General features: G+C 37.9%; 1 protein-coding gene across 2 annotated transcripts; it reads left to right on the forward strand.

Moving 5' to 3' along the window:
- Positions 1-1,168: 1,168 nt before the first annotated feature.
- On the forward strand, positions 1,169-13,547 carry LOC135475921 (DNA polymerase iota-like). Of its 2 annotated transcripts, XM_064755885.1 has the most exons (10): positions 1,169-1,379; positions 3,319-3,509; positions 4,174-4,302; positions 5,496-5,660; positions 6,531-6,686; positions 7,411-7,665; positions 8,155-8,333; positions 9,452-9,543; positions 10,108-10,241; positions 11,106-13,547. In XM_064755885.1, the coding sequence occupies exons 2-10, from the start codon at positions 3,362-3,364 to the stop codon at positions 12,284-12,286; spliced, it is 2,439 nt and encodes an 812-aa protein (XP_064611955.1). In that variant the 5' UTR covers positions 1,169-1,379; positions 3,319-3,361; the 3' UTR covers positions 12,287-13,547. The 2 variants fall into 2 exon arrangements, with proteins under 2 accessions (XP_064611955.1, XP_064611956.1); XM_064755886.1 differs by lacking the exon at positions 1,169-1,379 and having other exon boundaries at positions 2,780-3,500.
- The last annotated feature ends 405 nt before the right edge of the window (positions 13,548-13,952 follow it).

Below are 13,952 nucleotides of genomic sequence, written 5' to 3' on the forward strand. Positions count from 1 at the left end.
ATATCAGTTCACACTCAGAAAAAGGTTACTGACCAAAATATATATTACTAAGGAAGTGTTTGAATATAAATGGTTGGTCACGATGTCTGTGCCTTGTGACTGGATGGTTGGCTATGATGTCTGAACCTTGTGACCGCAAGGTTGGCCATGATGCCTGTGCACCGTGACCGAATGGTTGACCATGATGTCTGTGCAAAGTGACCGCATAGTTGGCCATGATGTCTATACGTTGTGATCGGATGGTTGGCCATGGTTGCACTGTGGCCGCATATGGTTGGTCGCCGATGGTCTTTCCCTGGTGGCTCTGATGGCTGTACACTGTCACTGGATGAATGGCCCTGATGTCTGTACACTATGGCTGGATGGGTAGCCTTTTTGACCGTGCACTATTACTGGATAGGGTGGCCCTGAAGGTTGTGCACTGTGACAGGATGGGTGGCCCTGACGACCATGCATGGACTACGATTGGACAGTGTTATATGACTGAACATAGAACGACTTTGCACCGTGAACAGGATGGGTGGCCCTGATGACCATGCACTGTGACTGGAAGAGTGGTCCTGATGACCGTGCACTAGATGGGTGGTCCCGTTGGCGGTGCACTGCAACAGGGTAGGTGGCCATGGTGTGAGTTGGCTGTGAGTTGCATTGTGACTGAATGGGCGGCATCAGGCCCTTATTTGTCCGTGACTGAGTAGGCTGTGGTGTGTGCCTGTGACTGCATGGGTTTTGTATTATAGATGTAAATAGGTTTACATCTGTCAATCATGTTTAACTGATTAATGTTTAATCATGTGTCGTAAAAAGTGATAAAATAGGTGCCTTGTCTGTTAGAACACATCACGCGTGTAAAGTTTGGTGTTTACCTCAATGAGCATAAACATTTTTTAACCTTAATCAAATATAAACTTACAAAGTAAAACACAGATAAAGTACTCCACGAACAGCATAATGTGTAATGCACTATGTCAGCTTTTATGTGTATGTCTCAATAATAGTTTTCGGATACAAGTCCGTTTCCCCCTTTTTAGAAGCCGTCCGGCTGTGTTTAAGTGTAGCCGTCTGTGAAAGTGTGACAAACGCATAGCGTCCAACGGAAGGCGGCTACAGTCTTTGTGCAATGGAAGGACCCACGTTTTGTGGAAAACGAAAGCGGCGCGAAGTCGGGCAAGTCTATACCGGTAGTGACCATGATCTGTCCGATTATTCATCAAAGGATGGAGTAAAGGGTTTTCACACAGTGTCTTAAGAAGGATATTCGGTATCATTATGTGCTTGACAAGCATAGTCTCACTTAGTCTCAGGCTGAACTGACTGTTGTGTTGACGTTACCGGGCAGGCAACTGACATGACTGAAGGCTGATATGCCAGCCTAGTTGGTACCGTAAAGAAATATGCAGTAGACATATTGATCAAAGCTGGAAATTTTTGAAAGAGTATAGTAAAACAATTAAAGCTTGTTGCATCTGTAAATGTTGCCTGTGTCCTAAATGAAATGACGACATAAACAGAACTCACAACAGTGTAAAAGTTTTCTTGATGACCTAAGCAGACTAAGATCGTGATTGAGTGATCACTCACCTCCATAGCCATAGTTCTGACCTCACGATTTGTTGCCAAGGAGCAAGAGGTGACAAATAGCATGGACCTAAATGGGCGAAATCCAGATTTTCGCCAGTTCCTAAAGCTCAAAGTGATACAGGACACTGAAATTATCATATTTGAAAGCCACACACATTCTGATTACTTTTCCAGATAGAATTTCTTACATAAAGCCATATTTTTCATCTTTTATTTTGAAATCTTCCTTAATGCTGGAGGCTCTGCCCCAGAGTGTGTTGGATGTTGTGCTCAGTACAGCATCAAACATATCCTGGTTGACTTTGCCCATGTTCGGCAAAGATTCTACATAGTCTTCTCTACATGTGATTTGTTTGACAGCATCGCTGGCGATGCTGTCATAAAATATTTGAGGGCCATTGGCCTATATAAAATGTAAATTTTAATTGTCATAAATCTTCAAGATAAAAAGTTATATACAAATAGATTTCTTGATATACTATTTTTAAAATATGCTGGTTTTTGAGTTTTAACCGCTTCTCTGCTTAACCGTTTTTCCTTATCTGATTTTAAACGTGTCCAAACAATTTTTTTCGTTTTTGATGTTCTCACTACCATGTCAAAAACCTGAACCGCCTCATGTTTTCACCTTGTTCTTGCCATGATATGGCTGAAATATTGCCCATGTGGCTTTAAACCATAATCATTCATTCATTCATTCATTAATGTTTATCTCACCTGGGTTAAACTTGCATTGTTTTTGCCTCCAGTATTTTAGTCACATGACCAAAGGGTGCGCTGATGATTGGCTCAAAACATCTATGACATCATTCCAATACTATGAATTATACTTGTGTTAATGTGGAACAGACAAGTGATTAGAATATTTAACTAGACTCAAACTGTAGCGGTGATGTAAATTTAACTTTTAACATTTAAATCAAATATAAGCATGATGAATTGTTTTATATATATATATATATATATATATATATATATATATATATATATATATATATATATATATATATTAAAATTATATGTACAAGTATTAATATTAGCTATCAATATACAGCTATTGTATAAGTGTTAGGATAATAGATTTGAAAGTATACATTCACTGACCCTAGTAGATAACAGGTAACATCCTAAGCTAATCAACCTGCTTTCAGTTTACCCTGTGCATGATATCTATAGTTCCAAAAAGTATTAAGATTAAGCCAGGGCCCGTTTGTACAAGCCTTAACGTTTCTTAACTTAACTACCATGGCAACCAGCAATGTAGGCATTACATTGCCATGGCTGTTACGTGTACATGTGAGCCCGGCTACATTAACTTAAGTCGTAAAGCATTGTCAGTTTTGTAAGTGACTGGCATTAAGACTCCAACTTAATTATTAATAAATGCATAAAAATCTTCACATGCTCACTATAGCTGAGTCTGTCTATATACAGGTACTGGTTTGTAGAGGTAACTCTATTTAAGCAGGCGGGAGCCTCTGTGGCTAAGGTGGTTGGCATTCCAGCATGGCGCAATGACCCAGGAGCCTCCCACCAATGCGGTCACTGTGAGTTCAAATCCAGCTCATGGTGGCTTACTCTCCGGTCTATGTGGGAAGGTCTGGCAATAACCATGGGTTTCCACTGGGCCCTGTCGGGTTTCTTCCCAACATGGTACAGGCCGCTGCCTTATGAGTGAAATATTCTTGAGTATGGTGTAAAACACAAATCAAATGAATAAATAAATTATTTAAGCAGGCTCAAATCATCAAACAGTGAAGATCATCTGAACACTGGAAGTATGTGTGATTCGGAGGAAGAAGAGGAAGAACAATGGGCTGTTCCCCTGGAAACCAGTATTTATAGTAAACCACTGCCCCACCTTACACCTCAAAAATCCACTGAAAGCTTGGAAGCCATTGAGACAGTGGATGATAACGGTAGCCATGGTAATTCATTCAGATTTATAAAACACCAGGATTGTTTTAGAGTTATTGTTCAGCAATCTGTGTAGCCTGGAACACAAAGTTCCATTTTCTTTGTTGCAACACAAATGTGTTGTATAATTAGTTGGATTAATTGTATTTAATTTATAATTATATTTTATTTAGTTATATAATTAAGTTAGACACTTTTATGACACTGTACACAGCTGCGCATAGATATTAATGCAAGGTGTAAACTGCAGTCACCTCCAAGGGATATATCCATCATAGTTTCTGACGCTGAAATGACTGTAAAAAAAGTGAAAACACTGCCCTGAATGATGTTTGAATTTAGGACTTCCAGAGTTCCTGTGTCAAAAATTATTAGATGTAACACTGAAATGAGCTATTCAAGACGTCGTGTAATTTTCATAGTTGTAGCAAAGTGAGTTGTCGTGATATCAGTTATTTTGCCTAAACAAAATGATAAGTATTTGTGTGTGTTCAATATCCCAGAGCACACATAGCCATCCAAGTTGTGTGCAACACAAGGAACTGCATGTAGCTTATAGTGTTAACTTTATATTGTGACATTTGAAGACCAAGCAGAAATCTGTTCTAATCTGTTTTCATCTTTAGCCGTCAAAAGGGTACAGGACTAACAATTGTTTTGCCATTCTCATCCCAGATCAGGTGACTTCCTCTATCGCAGAGCCTCTCTATGGCCACAGACGAACGATAGTCCAAATCGACATTGACTGTTTTTACGCCCAGGTGGAGATGATCAGAAACCCAAAGCTTAAAGACAAACCTCTGGGTAGGTTATAAATGCTGAGTTAGAAGAAACACTCAAAAATCTAGCTTTACTGAAATTTTTTTGTGCATGCTTTGGCGAGAAGATATGTCACAACTAGCACTTCGGTAATTCTAATCTTTAAGACACTTGATCTGCTCCTTTCAGCCAGTACACATGAAGTTGTAACAGAAATCGAACAGTTTCTGTCTTCTCACATGGTTATAGTCCATCTAATGAACTACATATATACATGTCTTCTCTTTTAACCAAAAACTGAGAGGAAAGCAATTATTTGCCCTAAAATATTTATTTATTTATTTATTTATTTAATCGGTGTTTTATGCTGTGCTGAAAAATATTTCACTTATACAATGGCGACCAGCATTATGGTGGGAGGAAACCCAGGACTATCCGCAAGTTGCTGTCAGACCTTCCACATACGGCTGAAGAGGAATCCAGCATGAGCTGGACTTGAACTCACAGTATTCTAAATTAGAAGAAGTACATATCAGATTGTCATTTCCATTTAGTGGATCCAAATACATGTATATGTTCATGTTCCAGAGCTTTAGAGCTATGTTGTTAATTTTTAGTAGATGGTAGATATGCTGCAGTGAGTCGTAACTGAAACTTGTCCAATTCAAAGGTTGTCATAGTGTCCAGACTGTAACAAAACAAAACACATGATGGAGTTCAGGCTGTAAGATTTACCTACTATCTCAGTTTGGTGTGTGGAGGCTACATATGAGCATAGATATATCATGGTGAGGTGATGTTTTTGTGTTTCACACTAATCCACACTTTATTTACCCAGAATAGGTGAAATATTCAACAAATATCAGACTTCACCCATACTATTAATTATAGTGTTAAAATAATTCTAACGTTTTATACATTTTAGGATCTTTATTTCCGATTTTGTACATGTGAGGCTGATAGTTTGCGAAAAATAACTTTTCGGGCTATGCTAAAATAACAAAAAAATTTAAATTTGCGCTGATAGATTCTTTGCCAAAAATCTTCCGTATTGCCTGTCTACACGTAAGTGTGATATATTTGGGTATATGTTGACTCCTTGTTGCTGTCATTTGAAATATTTAGGCTGGCTCTAATACTGTAAACCAAATTAATCGTCCATCATGTAGAAATATTGTTAAATATATATAGATATCATTCATAAATATTTGGCCGTTAAACAACTTGTCTGTTTTTAGGCATACAGCAGAAGTACATTGTCGTAACATGTAACTACAAGGCTAGAGAGTATGGAGTGACAAAACTGATGACTATCAAAGATGCCAAAGAAAAATGTCCACACCTTATCCTTGTGAGTGGAGAAGACTTGTCGCACTACAGAGCCATGTCCTACAGAATTACAGGTGAGTCAGGTGTTACACTACTTACCCATGTCCTACAGAATTACACATAAGTCAGGTGTCACACTATAGAACCATGTTCTACAGAATTACAGCCTTAGGTAAGTCAGGTTATCACAATATAGAACAATGTCCAACAGAATTACAGGTGAGTCAGGTGTTACACTACTTACCCATGTCCTACAGAATTACACATAAGTCAGGTGTCACACTATAGAACCATGTTCTACAGAATTACAGCCTTAGGTAAATCAGGTTATCACAATATAGAACAATGTCCAACAGAATTACAGGTGAGTCAGGTGTTACACTACTTACCCATGTCCTACAGAATTACACATAAGTCAGGTGTCACACTGTAGAACCATGTTCTACAGAATTACAGCCTTAGGTAAATCAGGTTATCACAATATAGAACAATGTCCAACAGAATTACAGGTGAGTCAGGTGTTACACTACGGAGCCATGTTTTACAGAATTACAGGTAAGTCTTGTGTCAAACTGCAGGGCTATGTCCCACAGAAGTACAGGTAAGTTAGGTGTCTCACTCGGCTATAGAGCCATATTCTACAGAATTACAGGTACATGTAAATCAGGAGTCACACCCTACTTACAGACCAAGTACTTAATATATGACGACTTTACCATGAAAGACTGAAAAGAGAGAAAATCCTGAAAACAATAAGTGCTTTATTGGCGTTGAATGAAATCCTGATTGTGATTGAAGTGATTGATTGAACAACAGTTCATGCACATGCACATGTAGATGGCTATTGGCATTATTGACATTTCTCCTTTATGAACTCTTCCCATTTGAATATTTTGATCATTTGTTTTTTGAAAATAATTTTTTGTACATGTACTTGTTTTCAGAGCTGCTCCAGAGATATTCCACTGTGGTAGAACGGCTGGGATTTGATGAAAATTTTCTGGATATTTCTGACCTTGTGAAAACGCGTCTTCGCAGTGGACAAACTTCTTCCACTGTTGAGGGAAATGTTTACACACCGGATGGGTCAGAAAAATCAGGTACTGCAACTGAGCAATGTATTTTTTAACTCTTTTGCATGTGTCAAGAATTTTGACCTGTGCATTTGTAGGTTACACATTCACACAGTTCAGGCAGTTGCAAGATTTGCCTGGGAACTGAAGAGTGAAGGAGCATTGATTGGATGATATTGCCACACAGACATTTAGGTTACAATTACATTGTGGTATGGCATGGTACCACACTAAATTTAGGGAGGTATATGTTGACAAATGTTATTAATACTACATTATTAATATAATAATTAATGTAAACCTGTTCTTGTGCAAGTGCACCTATATAAAAACATCTCCCTGTATAAAACATAAACCCAGTTTGCATTCTTGATCAAGTAAAATTGAGAATAGAACATAAAAGTGATCAAAGCTCAAAGTCATTGAAGGAGGCATATAGTCACCTTCAGGAACACGGGGCTGACTTGTGTCATTTCAGGCAAATGATCTCAGGTATGATGCATTAATACTTTATTAATGATGCCTTTATTAAGAGAAAGAAAACCAAATCAAATTGCTAAACCATTGTTATCATTAGCATAACATTTTGTAAACCCTAGACATTTAGCGAAAAAAAAAAAATTGGTGATTTCTATACGTTTCCTCAGAACTTAAATGTGTTCTAATTTTTGCTTTACTACATGTGTCCTGAGATACAATATTGTTTCACAGCTGTTTCACACTTCTCACACCTGTTCTTGTTTAACTGCAGGAAGCCAACCTAGGAAACAGAGTGCATGTGGATGTGGGTGTCACTTAAGACTTGCCATTGGATCTCAGCTGGCCGCAGAGATCCGGAAAACCTTGTCTGAGGAATTGTCTATAACTTGCTGTGCAGGGATCGCTCATAACAAACTAATGGCCAAGCTGGTGGGCTCCACACATAAACCTAACAAGCAGACAACCCTGTTTCCTGAAGATGTGCAGACTTTTATGCTCAACCTGCAAAACATCTGCAAGATTCCAGGTGAACTTCAACACCATGACCCCATGACAGACAGTCAAAACATGAACGCAGCTGGCTGGCTGTTCAGAGTACCCATAACCAGATTTAAAATGATAGATGCGGAAATGAATGATTATCTTTGTGGTGTAACCTGACGCAGAAATCTGTGGGTGATCCGATGGTAATCTGCGGTTAAATCAGGCTAGATACTAAATGCAATACAGCCGCTTGTCTTAAACCTACTTACGCCTAAAGTCATGATACTAGAGGGTGTGCAGTTTTCTACCATTTAAGCATTTACATTAACAGTTAGAATAAAACTGTAACTGAGCTAAATTGACATCAGGCCCTATTTTCACCAATTACATGTGACCATTTGTGGCTAATTATTAAGCTGTCGTCATTTCTTGGTTGCTTTAAGATTTTTATTATATGAAGTTCACCACTATCCTTTATGCCTTTCATGCATTAACTTCAACTGAAATAGTATATGAACAACTAAACCTGCAGGTATAGGACACTCTGCAGTGAAGAAGCTGGCAGGAATGGGTGTGGTCTCTGTCACTGATCTACAGAACTGCTCCATGGACAATCTCCTGTCAGAATTTGATGAGACCCAGAGCTGGAAAATGAAACAGTTGAGCTATGGGATTGATGAGTCAGCAGTCAAGCTGACCGGTCAGCCTCAGGTGAGTGGTGCATATGGCATGGTGTATGACCTTTCTGGAAATGGGATGATGCTGATACAATCAGGACTTAATGAGACCTCTTTGTGGCCAATGAGAGGTTTGTCATGCTCTTGGTCAATTAGAACATTTGTCAGGCTCTTGGCCAATTAGGACATTCATCAGATTTAAAGGATACATGAAACGCTTTGGTTTTATTTCTTAATGTGCAGATTATCATGTGTAACAGCATGTAGCAAATTTTTCATCTTTCACTTTGGGGGGTAAAAATGGTTTCAAAGTACATTTTTCTTGAGGCCTGAGCAGAAATTAAGTGGCTTGCAGCTGTGACAGTGTGTTACCTTGCCCACAGCATTGCAACACAGTTAACCAGCCTCGGGGCACTTCAGGGGTGTTCACTGAGTTAACTAAGATTGCCGATGATGTAATTTCTGGAAAATTCTGACCGTTTACAGAAAATGTGCATAATATATAGGGATAATTAACAGGTATAAAAATACCCCCAAAATGAAATTTTTTTAACAAAAATTACAGGGCATAATTTTCTTTATTTGGCATAGAACCATAGTCTTTGATTTATAGTTCCTGTTCAGGTATCCCTTAAAATAAGAGAAAGCTAAAATATAAAGTGAGATTTTTTTTTAAAGATTTTTTAGAGAGCGTTGAAAGGCATTCAAATATTTCAATTCTGTGGTGGGCTTTGTGAGCCATGCTGACGGTATCTAGGAACTCTGACATCACATCTTTTTTTCCTGATGTTGAAGGAACCTAAAAGGAAGGAATTTTTGAGAATATTATTTCAGTAAAGGTTTGTTCGTGGGTAAAAAGAGTTAAAACATTCAGTGTCGTTGGAAAAACTTTGTTACGTCAGAATTCCTAAACTCTGATAGAATTGTTAATAAAGCCAAACTTAGAATTCAAAAGTTTGAATGTCTTTAACTCTCTTCACAAAAATCTAAAAAAAATGAATGAAAGTATATTTATCTTTAGTTTTAAGTGGTCTATTTAGTGTTGCCCATGACACTGTTTGCCCATGCTTGGACACACTGTCCAATATAAATTACACATAAGAAGTTGAAGCTTTTTAGAATCAGTGTTTTTTCTTTGTTTGTTTAATTTAGTCGATAAGTGATGAAGATTCCTTCAAGAAATGCTCAACACTGCGAGAAGCCAAGGAGAAGATATTGGAACTACTAAACAGCTTACTCATCAGGTACCTGTACTTGTGCAGTCTATTCTATTGTGGACTGTATGGCAGTACCCAGTTTATAAGGGGACATTATCAAGCTGACAAAGCTGCTGAGCCATCTGCTTTTAAACAACTTGTCAAAATATTTAGCCTGTTTCTGTCCATATGTATCACAAAGCTATAAATTGTGCCATTATTATGCCCTTCCCTACTTCCCCCTACATAGTATAAGAGAGTGTACTGTTTTCAGCCTGTGTGTCCCTCTGTCTGGAATTTGGTTTCTGCATGACATTTTGACTTGAACTCCTGAAATTGTTCTCAGCTTTTATACATGAAAACCTTAATTGTGTTTTTTTTGCTCAGCCTGCCCCATATGTAGTGTCAAAATGATATCTTTACCCAAGTTGCCAGTTTGCTGTCAGATTTGATATGTGATTGCCTTTGCATACAGTTTGCTTGGGAATGTCTGTCATTCAGTCAATCCTTGATTGAATTTCTGCTGAAGATTTCAGTAATGTTGAGTAAAACTATAGAAGTTGTATTTGATTGCGTTCAGCCTTTCAATGAGATCTTCACTATTTTGAGCAGGGTGCATGAAGATGGCCGCATTCCCCAGACCATTCGCCTGACCATCCGTAAATTTACCACAACCAACAAGTATGGAAACAGAGAAAGTCGACAGTGTGCCATTCCCAGCTATGTCTTCTCCAACTTTTCTCCAGGTATTGTATTGCACTGGCCCCACTTAGTCTAATTGTTAAACTTTACCTTTCTAGTATACAAAAATCAAGTACACAATCAGGTGTAATTAATGCACTTTGTTCTTTGTTTTATACCTAGATTTACAATTTTCCTTGGATCCAATTAACATGTCAAAGGTTACATAATACAATATCATTGTCATATTGTTTTGTCTTCTTACTTAATACTGGTATGGATTTCGTAGTGAAATAAATTTATGTTATATTCTTAAGATATAGTTTTAATATCAAGAAAGCAGTCAAAGACATAAAGCAATGAGTGCATTTGTATATAATTTTTTATCTTTATTTCTTGTTTTAGTGGGTGTATTCAGGCATTAGTATGTGATAGTTGTCAGGTTCAAAGAGAAACAAATCATGTGTCAGGAAAATGCACAAGTCTTCTTGTGGTGTAATGGGCTTATCTATGAAAAATACTGCATTTGACAGGCAGTGAAAGTACAGCCCTGCCCATTTGATATCAGGTCAAATGTAGTAATTTAGTCCAGCTGTTTATGATCCTAGTGCTTCTCACGCATGATAACAAAGGACTGATCATCTATCAGAAGAAAATTCCTTTTTCGCTATCCAAGGATGGCTTGTTTGACTTCAATAGAAATGACACCACAACACCGCCCATCCTGCCCGCACCACCCACCCCCCACCCCACCCTTCTTCCGTTCAAGGCATTGGCCATATCTTAGATCCAGGAATAAAAATAAAATTTCATGAGCCAGCCATCAACCAAATCAGATGCCCTGGGTCAATAATTGCAAGACCAATTAGATAGCCCACTATCAGGTGTATATTATTAACAGTCAGTGTATTTATTCTGTGTGTTTTCAGATTCGTATTCCAAGGTGAAAAGTAAGCTGTGTGACTTACTGATTCCTCTGTTCCATAAGATGGTAGATGTCCGAAATCCATTTCATCTGACATTGATTAATGTGTGTTTTGCAAAACTTAGTGAGAATGCTAAAAACAAAATTAGCTCATTCTTTGGACAAACCAGCTGTAACAGTAGCACAACACCCAGGTCTTCAGTGAAATCAGAGACAGACTACAGTCGACAAGGAAGTGCGAACTTAAAACAAGAAACAAAATATTTGGAGAACGAAGATGTGGTTCATGGTCAGGTAACAGCAGCACAACCTGGAAAGGTTGATAAATGTGCAGAAAGCAGGGAAAATAATACACCAGTCTTGAAAAATCGCAAAAGACTTTTCAGTCTGGACTCAAACGCTCCAGAAAAGAAGATAAAGTTGAATGACCAGGGAACAAACTCAGTTGTTGCCAGCAGATTTGATCCAGAGTTAGATCAACCAGACTGTGTTCCCAAAGCTGATAACCAACATGTTGAGGGCAAAATCCCAGCAGGAATGGATGAGGAATTTTTCAGAGCACTGCCAGCTGATATACAGACAGAGTTTTTGAGGGACAATTTAGGACGTTCTGACACAAAGTCAACCCCGAGAAGCCAGAAGACAGCAAATTCTGATGTCAAATCCTCAAATTCTTTCAAAGGCCAACAGAAATTGGAAAGCTTTTGCCATAGAAAGAACTCGACCTATGCATCTGGGTCAGTGACAGACCCACCTGATTTAAGGCTGCCCCTGTTAGGCTCACTGGATTGTGACTCTAAAGGATCAGTGCCCATTTTACCACATTCAGGTCCTACTGGACGTAATGCACCAAGTTGTATCTCAGAAATAACAGTGTTGGACTCCGAACAAGACAGTGCCACCAATGTTGAAAGAGACTCCAGTGTTGACAGAGACTCCAGTGTTGACAGAGACTCCAGTGAATTGTGTGTTATTCCTCAAAATGTTGACAAAGAAATGTTTATGGCATTACCAAGTGACATGCGAGAAGAGCTGATCGCAGACTGGAGGCGAACTACTGTCAGTCAGCACCAAGATAGGACCATTCTAACTTCACCAGTGAACAGTTCACAAAAGGGGATGAAACATTCTCAGAAAAAGAAATCCAGCCCTGGTATTTTGAAATATTATCAGAAAAGGACATAGAATGAAACGTTTTATAAAGATTTATTTTAAGGAAAGCAGAGCTGTCACTCATAAGCTAATACATAAGCTTTTTATTCAAAACCGAGTGTTGATTAATACTGCAAAAAGAAAAAAACAACAACAGTTGAGCAAGATGGATCCTAATACTTTAAAGTGGATTATTCCTTATTTCAGCTGATCAGTGATGATTATGTTTGCCCTTCAAAGAAGGCAGGGTGTTGAGTTTAAATACACAACATCTCAAAGAGCAGTACATTCTGTCTTCAACATGTATCATGTGATTTTCCTGGAATATATTTCCCAGGGGTTATTACCATGTAATGCTGTTTAGTTTGACCTTTTCTTGTGTGCAGTGCATCATGTATTGTCATGTAGACATACCAGTGTTATCAGCATCCAGTGTAAATCATGTATCATCCCAATAGCCTGTTACCTTTTGTTTCCATGACGATAAATGTAATATAAAGATTCCACAAAGCCATTTCTGAATTAAGTCAAAACTGGAAATATGATCCTAAAGCTTATTTTTCAGCTTTAGAAGATCAGTGAAAAAACCTCTAAAAACCGAAGTAGGTATCACTAAATAGACCATTTAAAACTATGTATAAGTATACTTTCTCATATTTTCGTAGATTTTTGAGAGGAGTGTTAAAGGCGTTCAAACAGTCGTTGAATTCTAAGGTGGATTTTATGGACCATACTATCAGATTTTAAGAACTCTGACATCACAGGAAGTTTTTTCAACTCTTATCATGACACTGAATGTTGGAATAACCCTTTTTACCCATGAGTAAAAGATTACTCATAAAAGATTCCCAGAAATTCCTTTCTTCTGGTGAACATCAGGAACAAAAGGTGATTTGATGTCAGAGTTCTTGGATACCGTCAGTATGGCTCATAAAGCCCACCATAGTATTCAAATATTTGAATTCCTTTCAACACTCTTTAAAAAATCTGAAGAAAAAAATTAAAACGTAATTTAACGCAGTTTTCAGTTTGTATGATGAACTTTACTCCACATTTTAGCTTTCTCAAATTTTCACCACATCAATATTATGTTAAGACAAATGTGTCTAAATGTGTGCTCTTTGGACACTCTCTGTTACATCTGTGGCTAACCCCTTACTTGTTCCATGGTTTATGCTTTTGGATAGAGGTTATCATGTGTGTATCTGTTCCTGCTTGTATAACTGATGTTATTGTACATAATTGTGCATTATGCTTATGTATATGCTTATGGTTGACCAATAAATCATCACAATTTGGACTGTCATTGTTTGACTTCTTGGTGTCTTTTCCTCAACCTTTTTGCATATGAAAGAGCAACTTTCAGTGCAGATGGTGCACATTTTAAATTTGATTTTTGAGACAAAACCACATCGGTTGGATTGGCCAATTTCAGGGCCCCACAAAAATTACAATTGTACCAGTCTACACAGAATAATACGTATTCAGAACATGTTCAAATAGTGCACTTGACTTTTCAATCACCTCCTAGTTACCTGGGGACAATTTCACGCTGACTTAACTCAAAATTTAAAACGCTGTCAAAAAGCTTAGTTTTTGATTTTAGAAGTTGAAATTTTCACACATTCGCCTTAAGATAACATTAATAAGGTGTTCAAAATTGTAATTTACAGGGCTTGATAATAGGCTTCAAAATCCT

Source organism: Liolophura sinensis, chromosome 9 (assembly GCF_032854445.1).
Source record: "Liolophura sinensis isolate JHLJ2023 chromosome 9, CUHK_Ljap_v2, whole genome shotgun sequence".
NCBI classification, from domain to species: Eukaryota; Metazoa; Mollusca; class Polyplacophora; order Chitonida; family Chitonidae; genus Liolophura; species Liolophura sinensis.

Excerpts from the sequence above, each read along its gene's own strand:
- LOC135475921 (XM_064755885.1), top strand. The coding sequence starts at position 3,362 with ATGTGTGATTCGGAGGAAGAAGAGGAAGAACAATGGGCTGTTCCCCTG. Across the intron at positions 7,666-8,154 it reads AAACATCTGCAAGATTCCAG|GTATAGGACACTCTGCAGTG; the intron begins GTGAACTTCAAC and ends CTAAACCTGCAG. Across the intron at positions 8,334-9,451 it reads AGCTGACCGGTCAGCCTCAG|TCGATAAGTGATGAAGATTC; the intron begins GTGAGTGGTGCA and ends TGTTTAATTTAG.